This window comes from Chrysochloris asiatica, unplaced genomic scaffold, assembly GCF_000296735.1.
Source record: "Chrysochloris asiatica unplaced genomic scaffold, ChrAsi1.0 scaffold00027, whole genome shotgun sequence".
Classification (NCBI taxonomy): domain Eukaryota; kingdom Metazoa; phylum Chordata; class Mammalia; order Afrosoricida; family Chrysochloridae; genus Chrysochloris; species Chrysochloris asiatica.
The window spans coordinates 15,850,975-15,861,698 of record NW_006408545.1 but is presented as its reverse complement, the minus strand read 5'-3'; the positions used below and the strand labels follow the sequence as shown (position 1 = coordinate 15,861,698).

General features: G+C 36.9%; 1 protein-coding gene across 1 annotated transcript in view; it reads right to left on the bottom strand.

Annotated features, from left to right (window-relative positions):
• Positions 1-10,724, bottom strand: part of REV3L (REV3-like, polymerase (DNA directed), zeta, catalytic subunit) — a 216,320-nt gene that overhangs the window by 169,806 nt on the left and 35,790 nt on the right. The window contains exon 2 of the mRNA XM_006839926.1: positions 1,659-1,848. Coding sequence (XP_006839989.1) covers positions 1,659-1,848 — 190 coding nt within the window. The remainder of the gene's footprint in view (positions 1-1,658; positions 1,849-10,724) is intronic.

Below are 10,724 nucleotides of genomic sequence, written 5' to 3'. Positions count from 1 at the left end.
AAACATGGAGCTGACACACTAGTAGAAGATTTACAGTGATGTTCATAATGCTGAACATGGCAAACATAGAACTTACACGTTAGTAGAAGAAACAGACACAAATTAAGTGAATAAAAAATTTAAAAACTGTAAAGTATCTTAAGTGCTAAATTAAGCAAATAATGGATTGAGATTCAGAATAAATTTTATTCTATATAATATAAAGCCACTCACGGAATTTAAATTATTTTTAACAGATCCAATTTACATGATAAGAAAAGAACTTCTGCTGCTTTTGAGTGAAATATGTACAGAAGAAGGGGAGTTCAATTAAAAACAAAAGAACCCACTGCCACTAAGTTGACTCCGACTAACAGTGAGCCTACAGGACAGAGTAGAACTGCTTCACAGGGTTTCAGAGACTGTATATCTTTATGAGAGCAGACAGTTTTATCTTTCTCCTACGGAACATCTGAGAGATTCCAATCACTGACCATTTGGATAGCAGCCCACTGCTTATTAACCCACGGCACCACCAAGAATTCTTATAGAAGAATGGACTTTAATTGGTGTGGCGCTGCAGACTAATGCACTGGACTGCAAGGTTGGTTTGAATTATAAGGTCGGTGGTTCACACTCACCAGTCGCTCCTTGGAAACTCTATACAGAGTTGCTATGGGTCGGAACCGACTTGTCGGCACTTAACAAGAACTGTGGTGGGCAGGGGTGGAGAACGTCCTGATCGCAGGCCTTAAAGGCCAGTGAAATCATCTGCTGTGGTTCTGCCACGGCAACCGTAGTTTCACCAGGGCTCCTTATTCTTCCTTGATCACCCTATTTAAAAGTTCCTCCTGCCCACTTCTCCATCCTACACCTCAGTCTCCTTATCCTGTTCTACATATCCTTTTTTCCTATAGCACCATTTACCTTTTAATAAATAAATTTATAGTTCTTGTGTGGTGCTGTGGGATAAAGCACTGAACTGGAAGGTTGGTTTAAACCACAAGGTTGGTGGTTCAAACTCACCAGTTGCTTCTTGGAAACCCTATACAGGGTAGCTATGAGTCGGAACTGAATCAACGGCACTTTAACAACAACATACCTATAGTAAAGGAGCTCTGGTAGTGTAGTTAAGAGTTGGGCTATTAACTGAAAGGTCAGCAGTTCAACTACTAGTGGCTCTATGAGAGAAAGATAAGGCTTTCTGCTCTCTTAAAGATTTACAGTCTTGGAAACCCTATACAGGGTCACTGTGAGTCTGAACTGACTCAACGACACATAACTACTACCATACCTATTATTTACTGTTTGTTTCCCACTACTAGAATGTAAGCTCCATGGGACAGGGATCTTTGTTCTGTTTATTAAGCTATTCCCAAGCACCTAGAACAGTGCCTGACACATAGGCCGTGCTTAATACACATTTGCTGGATGAGTGAATTTCTTTAGAAAGCAGAGAAACAGAAAAGGTTAAAACAAAGATCACTTTTAACAATATATCTATTTCTCACTGCAATAGAAATTTATTTTAAAAGTTGAAGTAAGATACTCTCCCCAGTTCCACCACACTAGAGGTGAAAGGAAAATGAACAGAATATATATGAATTAGATGGTTTACTCTAATGAGAATAACAATATACAAATAAATTAAAAATTAAAAAGATTGATCATATACTTACATTCCTGATACTAATGACACTTTGAACACATGCTGAGCAGTGGAAGATGGATTGCCTAAAGCCACATTAAGTGCTCTGTCGATACTGAAGGCCATCTGAGAGAGATAGCTTTCTGGCTGCTGTCCATAACCATCATATGGCACATAGAGGTAAGGAAAGATGCCATGTAGATGAAGACACGTCTTCTGACCTAAAATGTAACACAATACACAGTTTTAGTCTTGAGAAGCATTTAAAAATTACAAATTACATTACAAAGCTCAGAATGCAAGCCACTTAAATATTCTAATAGCAACACAGCTTATCTAAGGTAAAACTTGAGAATTAACCCGCAGTTGTATACAACTGCGGGTTAATTCTCAAGTGTCATTAAGTGGGTTCCAACTCATAACAACCCTATTTAGGCTTTCTGAGGAATGGCTGGTGGATTTAAACCACCAACCTTGTGGCTAACAGTCCAGTGCTTATCCGACTAGCACCTCACCAGGACTCTAACCCTTAATTAAAGCCACCTATATTAACTACATTTTACAAGAGAACACTTGCAAGCATTTTGCAAACATGTTTCATTTTGCAGTATGATTTAACTAGCAGTTTTAATGAAAATATATTTGAATATTTTACTTTTACAACCCAATTAGTTTTATGTACTTTACTGAATCAACTATAATACCACTTTGCACAATGTTTTCAAGAATTCACTAAAGTCTACTAAATAAATCAATTAATGCCTGTTTGGGCATAAATGTTTTCAATCAAAAGACTTCCATAAGGCAAAGTCAGCTTCAGGAGAAGATAGAAAGTAAAAAGAGTTAAGTGTGTGTACTTCTGTTATTGTTGCCGCTGTGTCTCATTGAGTCAGTTCCCACTCATAGCAATCCTGTATAGGTTTTCCAAGAACGGCTAATGGGTTTGAACTGCCGACTTTTTGCTTCCAGTCTAGTGCTTGTCCTACAGTGCCACACCAGGGCCCAATTTTGCAATTGTTATTTTTGTTAGGTACCATCGAGTCAGTTCTGACCCATAGCAGCACCATATAGGGTTTCCAAGGAGCAGCTGTAGAGTTTGAACTGGAAACCTTGTGGTTAGCAGTCCAGTGCTTATTCCACAGCACTACACCAGGACTCCAAATTTTTTTGAAGGGTTGGGGGGATTAGGGTAAAAATAAAAAAATTTTGCTATGAGAAAAAAAAACCCAACAAATCAAAACAAAACCCCTACAGACTGTCTGTAATGGACTTTCAAGATAAGTAAATTGTATATTTATTGGAGTGGGGCAGAGAGTCACATGAGAGGAAAAAACAATCAAGCACACTTTCAAGAAGCCATTCTGTCAGTCAAGGTTCTGAAGGGGTAAATGGTGCTGGCTTGCCAACAGGGAGTCCGGCACAGCCACGATAAAGTAATTCATTGAGAAACCACAAAAGCAGTGCCAGAGAGACAGCAATGTGCCCCTGACAAGGTGACTAGCAAGAATAGCAGCAACAAAAGCAGATGCACCGTTACTCGCATGAATCTGGCAGGGCTGTATGAAAGTGGTTCCTGTCCTCAGGGTATTGTCCCTAGTTCCCCTTGGGTGCATGTCATTTGTCTAATTCAAACAGAAAGGGGAACAGCCATGATGGAAGAACACATCCATTCTTCTCATGCTGACACTCACTATACTGGCTCCTGCCAACACAAGCTGCATGCTTCTTCCCACCCCTCATCCTTCCTCTTTTGGCTTTGCTCTCTCTTTTTTTAATGTATTTGGTTAGTTTTGTTCGAAAGTAACTATTATATAGAGAGGTACATAGAGCTTAATTTCATACTGTTTGAGTACTATTTTCCCATATATAAGGTTTTTGTTAAGTGTTATAGAGTCGATTCCGACTCATAACGATCCTGTGTAGGGTTTCCGAAGAACAGCTGGTGGGTTTGAACTGCTGACCTTGTAGCTATCAGTCCAGTGTTCATCCTACAGCACCACAGTTTATAAGTTAGAATGATTTATATAAACTATATAAGGAGCTCTGGTAGCGTAGTGGTTACGAATCGGGCTGCGAACCTTAAGGTCAGCGGTTCGAAACTACCAGCCGCTCCGCGGGAGAAAGATGAGGCTTTCTACTCCCGTACAGATTTACACCCTCGGAAACCCTGTACAGGGTCGCTATGGGTCGGAACCGACTCGCCGGCACTTAACAACAACAACAAATATAGGAAATAATTCTATGTTCTATTGTTATTTCATGTTTATACTACTTACGTGGGGGCATACCAGGTTGTCTCACTTTAAAAGTATAGTTAATAATGGAATTAACCTAGAACCCTGAAATAGACACTACATAAAGTATAATAAAATTAGAAAAATTAATAGAATAACATCTGTACACTCCAGATTGTAATTTGAAACCGCATCCTTCATTCTTTTTGAGAATTACAAACTGTGTTACTGTTAAACCAATTTCAGTTTCTAATTTTATAAGCAGTTATGCTAATAACTTTAAAATGTTTTAAAATAAATAAAAAATTCTCTTCAGTTAAAAGTTAATCCTTACATTGTATTTCTAAATACAACATGGCACCTATTTTCTAAGAGCACACTTTTGAAATTCCTCAAATAGAAAACATAGAAATTGTTATGATGAGTAAATCTTAAGAAAAAAATTTTTTAACCTATTCACTGATGATGTGCTTGAATGCTTTTTAAACATGCCACGAAATAAGGTTATACTCATTGCTCTTCCGGACTTGAATCACAATTCGGGTAAGGTAACTGACATGCTAAATCACAAAGAGGGGAAGGTGGGGATATACAGAAGTATCCCACAGTAAGTTGACAAATAAATCCAAGACCAGTGATTACAGAATTATAATCATATATATTACAAGCAATATTATGTTTCTAAAATATGGAGTTATTATATCTTAATAATAGAATTTTTGTTATAATTTTACAAAATACAACTCCAAAATTAGATTTCTATAAATAGCTTATTTATAAGCAGTTGTTATTAGGTGTCATGGAGTCGGTTCCGAATCATAGCAACCCTGCATAGGGTTGTCGAGGAGCGGCTGGTGAGCTTGACCCGCCAACCTTGAGGTTCAAACGACTTTGTGGTCCAGTGCTTATCCTACAGTGCCAAAGCAGGACTCCTCTGACAAAATATCTTTTAAAAAATATAATTTTGTATGTACTTTTTTTTATGTCTCCTATGAAGTAGTGGTCAAATCAATTATCTTTCTAGTCAAAGGTTTTGTAACTATAATAATCCTGGAGTGTATGATTTAAGTATAAAAACAGGAAATTATTTACGTGGCACTGGGTTAAGTGCTTTACATATATTCTTTTTTAAAAACTGAAAACAACCTGGCAGGCAGTTCAGACACTTACAGATTGGTGCTGCCCAGTTCCAATCATACCTACCCACAATAAATATAGTGTTATGCTAAAAAAAAACCTGACAAATAACACACAGGTGAATGCTCCAAAGCTCACACGGCTATTAAATAATTGAATCTGGATTTTAAAGCAGACCAACCAAATCTAAAACTTAGTAACTCTCTACTTAACCATGTTGGTTCAATTTTTTAAAAAGAGAGCGGCTCCTTTAATTTGTCAGTTATTATTTTATATTGCTGGTTCCTTATGTGACTCCTTCACTTCACAACAAATTTGGGGGGGCTCTGAGATTGTGTCTGAATGATCACAATATTTCCCTGGACCCAGCCCAAATAAATAATTACTGAATAAATGAATGAAACTTCAGCAAAATAGAACAATTATTCAAGGAGAAAGGAATGTCAAGAAAGTCTGAATAATTGAAAAACCAAATCAATGAAAAAAGAGAGGCTCTGGTACTGCCATAGGGGTGACAGGAGGACAAGCCTACATGGCAAGGTTAGTACCCAGTTAACTGCACTCTCCTACCCTATATGATCTGAAGCCCCATGCAAAACTATAGTCACTATATCATAGACATACCTCTGTCTGGTTCTACTATAGCTAGATATGCTCAGTACCTTAGTCACCACCTCTCCTCAAGAACAACCTCCTAAAAGAACTACAGCACAAAGAATTCTTGGCAGAGCACCAACTGCTCTAATACAGAGTAAGTATCACAGAAATGGAAATGTTAAGAAACAAGAGAAAAAAAGAAACAAAAAATTGAATGAGGAAAGGGAAATATATACAACATGAATATGAGAGTCAATTACTTTTTGGCACCACAAGTCTGTAAATTTACAATTGTGTAATAGCAACTTTCGGCAGAAAGATGAAGCTTTCTGCTCCTGTAAAGATTTGCAGCCTCGGAAACCCTGTGCAGGGTCACTATGAGTCAGAACCGACTCCACCGTATTTAACAACAAAAGCAACTTTATCTAGAAAAGATATAGACCACTTCTATTATTTCCCTCCATCAGCTCTATCCCCACACAAACCTGTAAAGTCCCTGAGAGATAAACTAGATTACCACAACCACAATCCGTTAGGTAGAATTTACTTCAGCTGTGAGAAATGGTCTTAAAATCAGCAAGTGAAACATTAAAATTAGCAGCTTCTCTCTTAGAACACTATTACAGCTGGTAATAGAGACCCAGGTTCTTTCAACATCTAGTTATTGGCCTAGACAGAGGAAGTTGTAACCTCAATTCAGGCTTTTCTACTATACTCCAGTGAGTACCACACACCAAACTCAAAACTCTCTGCCACTGAGTAGATTCCGACTCAGAAAGACCCTACAAAGGGTTTCCAAGACTAAATCCTTATAGGAGCAGACAGCCTCATCTTTCTCCTGAGGAGCAGCTGGTTGGTTTGAACTGCTGACCTTAACAGTTAGCAGCCTAGCCCACAGTATCACCAAGGCTCTTTTTTTAAAGGATGATTTTAGAAAACTAGCAAATAGTTGAGGGTTTAAAAACTTCTAAGTAATTTAAAATTCTTTTAAAAATCTAGGGTATTAACTAACATGTATGTCTCATTTAGAGAAGAAAACATGTTTTCTGACAGTCCTTATTGTCATGTTAATCTTAATTTAAGCAATAAGTCTGTAGGATAAAGATTGTCTTAGGAAGAATAAGGCTATGTTTATAGATTTCAAAAAATTTAGGAGTATGAAATTCTCTATTTGACTGATGTAACCTAATTTCAAAAGTTATAACACAGTTGTCTCAGGTTCCATAGAAATTTGTCTCACAGTTCAAGGAGGCTTGAGAAAGTTCTTGGAAAAATTCCATTTTTCCATGAACTTTTTGAAGCCTCCTTGTATTAATTACTGTTTTTTTAAATATACCATGGCAAAACTTTGTGGAGTTGGCTACTTCCCAACCATGTTCAAGTAGAGGCTTGTATAACTAAGGAAGGGGCCCTTATACTGGCGAATACTGTGTTCTCTGAAGCTAATCTTTCACAGAAATTAGAATTACACTAAATATTAAATCATCTGTATTCCAACATTTCTTACGTCATTTTCCCACATGCTGTTTTGTATCTGAAGTGCTTATATTTGTTCTCTAAACTGTACATATAAACTCCTGTTAAGGGCCTATTCGGTAGTTAAATTGCCTATATTTTTGTAGATCCATCTTCAATAAAACTAAACACACCATTCCTCTAATTCAGAGATCTGTAAAAAATTTTTAGTGAGGTGGCAGTCAGTAAGGTTTTATAAAGTCTGTGATACACTTATTCAACTCTGCCATATATAAATGAATGGTTGTGTTCCAATAAAATTTCATTTTTAAAAGACAATGGGAATGAGTTGTTCCACAGGTAGTTTGTCAATATTTGTACTAATTGCTTACTTCTCCATCATCACTTGGAACTTTGAAAAGTTTAATGCTTTCCCACCCCGCCTCCCCCCCCAAATCAAAATAATGTTTGCCAAAAAGTATCTCAATAGACTGAATAAGGAATGCTTACTTTTAAATTTGCAAACCCTACCCTGGTGTGGCATTGTAGGATCAACATCAGACTGCGAACCACAGGTACGCAGATCAAACCCACCAGCTGTTCCTCAGAAATCCCATACAAAGTCACTGAGACAGAACTGACTCAATGGCACTAAACAACCCCCAAGTATCAAACCCAATCTACACAAGGTTTTAAACAAACCTCGACAGAGTCCTGGTGTGGTACAGTATTATAAACACTAGATTGCTAACCACAAGGTTGATGATGCTCTAAACTCAACAGTCTTTCCTCAGAAATCCTATACAGGGTCAACTATGAATTAGAACTTACTCAACGGCACTTAACAACAAACAGAGCTATACAACAGAAAAACTTGTTATGTTAGCAGAAGATTTTGTATGTATGGAATTTTCCACGTTTTATTCTTCCTGATTGGTTACCTGACTCATGGTGACCCCTTATGTGTCAGAGCTGCTGGTCCCTGCTCCATAGAGCTTCCAATGGTCAATTTTAATCAGAAATAGATCACTAAGTCTCTTTTCTGAGGTGCGTCTGGGTGGACTGGAACATCCAACTTTTTGTTAGTAGCTGAATGCATTAACCATTTGCAACACCGAGGTACTCCATCTTCCTAGAAAATCTCTTTCCAAGATTTGCATCACTGTAATTAACTCAATCTTTGTTTTTCCCCAAGCTTTTTTTCTTTCTTTTTGGTTCTTTCTTAAGCTATTTTTCTCTCATTATTTCTCTTCCCATCCCCACAAAAATGAAGCCAACAAAATTCCTCATAGTCACATTTAGGAAGCAAGAGATAAATCACCTATTCTTTATACAAAAGAAAAATCTTTAAGTATGTACTCTCTTAGACTGAGAAACTTCAATTTTCAGAATTTAACCTAAGGAAAAATGAAGGATGTATATGAAGATTTAGGTACTACGATGCTAGGACATAATTACTAACTATAGTGCAAAAAAATATAAACTAAATTGATAAAACCAAGGTATTAAGTAAACTACAGTATATCCACATCATAGATAGGCCAAATGGAACACACCATACTGCTTTGAAATGTTCTATGGCTGCTTTTGCTACAGGAGAAGTTGAATAACTGCAACATAGACTGTCTAGGCCTCAAAACCTAAAATATATACTATCTGGTTCTTTATAGAAAAAAATTTCCAGCTTCAGTAATACACAGTGTATATTTCCTAGCATGATATATTTTTGTCAAGTGAAAATGGGTTACTAAAATCATATATAGGAAGGTGCTCTAGTGGCCCAAGGAAGAAACATGTAGCAATATGCTTCTGTACAGATTTGTTGTTGTTAAGTGACTATATGGATTATGGCCTTGGAAATCCTATGGGGCAGTTCCACAGTTCTACACAGTTGCTATGAGTTGGAATCAACTCGATGGTAATGGGTAAGTGATGCATAGTGTAAAGTACCAATGCAAAATCTTGGTAAATTTGTCAAAATAATCACATAATGGAAAAATGAAGTAGAAATTTCATTTTTATTAAAAGCTATGTATAATACATTAAACCAGTTTTGTATAAATAAATGTAGATATAGTAGGGGGGGAAAAGAGCAGAAGATTGTAAAACAAAATGTAAACAGGGATAAATGAGTTAAGTTAGTAAAGAACTTGGCTGCTAATCAACCAAAAGGTTGATAGTTTAAACCTAACAGACATTCTGTGGAGTAAAAGCTTTGGCAATGTGCTCCTAAAAGATTGTTGTTGTCATTGATAAGTACTGTCAAGTCAGTTCCAACTCACAGCAACTCTGTACAGGCCACAGATAAACAATAAACATGTCCAAAAAGCAAAAGCAGATGACCATATCAGCACATGTCCAGAAATAAGATAAAATGTCCAAGACAAATGACCTAGAGGTAGACCTGGACTCCATTCTGGAAGGAGGGCAGGCCTTGAAAAATGATTATAAATGTTTCAAAACACTTTACAATGTATTTGAGAAAAATAAGGAAGAAGTCAAGAAAGCGCTACAGGAACAATCAAATAAGATAGATACAGCATTCAAAACAATTCAAAATCTACAGAAAGAGGTCCAAACAATCAATAATAGAATATCAGAAATAGACAATACTCTGAAAGTGCAGAGGAGTAGAATAGACAAGATGGAAAGCAGAACCAGTAAACTGGAAGACAAATTTCTCAATACCACTAAGACAGAAGAATAAACACAAAAAAGGATAAAGAATTCTGAGGAAGGTCTAAGATTCATTCATGTTGGACAACATGAAGAGGAATAACTTAAGAATTATTGGCATTCTAGAATAGGAAGAATCACACAAGTCCACAGAGGAAATAGTTGAAAAACTGCGGGAAGAAAATTTCTCTAATATCCTGAAAAGTGAAAAGATAAACATTCAAGAAGCTCAATGAACCCAAAAGAAAATCACCAAGACATATCATAGTCAAGCTTTCTAAAATCAAAGATAAGGAGACACTACTGAAATCAGCCAGGGAAAACGGAAGTGTCACATACAAAGGCAAGCAAGTCAGATTAAGCTCAGATCTCTCAGCAGAAACCATGCAAGCAAGAAGGCAATGGGAAGACATATAAAATCCCGAAAGAAAAAAATTGCCAACCAAGAATCCTTTATCCAGCAAAGCTATCAATCAAATATGACGGTGTAATCAAAACATTCCAGGATTAACAGAAGCTAAGGGATTTTGCAGGGCCAACCCTGCGCTACAAAACATCTAAAGGGAGTTCTGTGGACTGAGAACAACAAGAACAGACAACAACCAGAGATTGACATACGTGACAGCACCTCCCAGAATTAAGTTGACAGAAGGAAGAGTCAAGAACAGAACAAAACTATAAGAACAAACTCAGAGAATCTGGGAGGCCAATCTAAGATCAACACAAGTACAACGTAAAAGAAGGTAAACACGTAGGAACAGAGATCCAGATGGTGAGATGGTCAGGTAAATTACAGGATAAAATAGACTGCACTAAATGGAAAGAAAACTTGATGGACTATAAGGCAACCTCAAAGAAAATTAACACTTCACATCATACCAAGAGAATAAAAATCCAAAAAGAATATGGAAACATTTAAACTATGAGGAAACTCACAAGAAAGAACACAAAAAGCATGACACACAAAACAAAGAAAGTAGCAACACCACAAAAAAAAA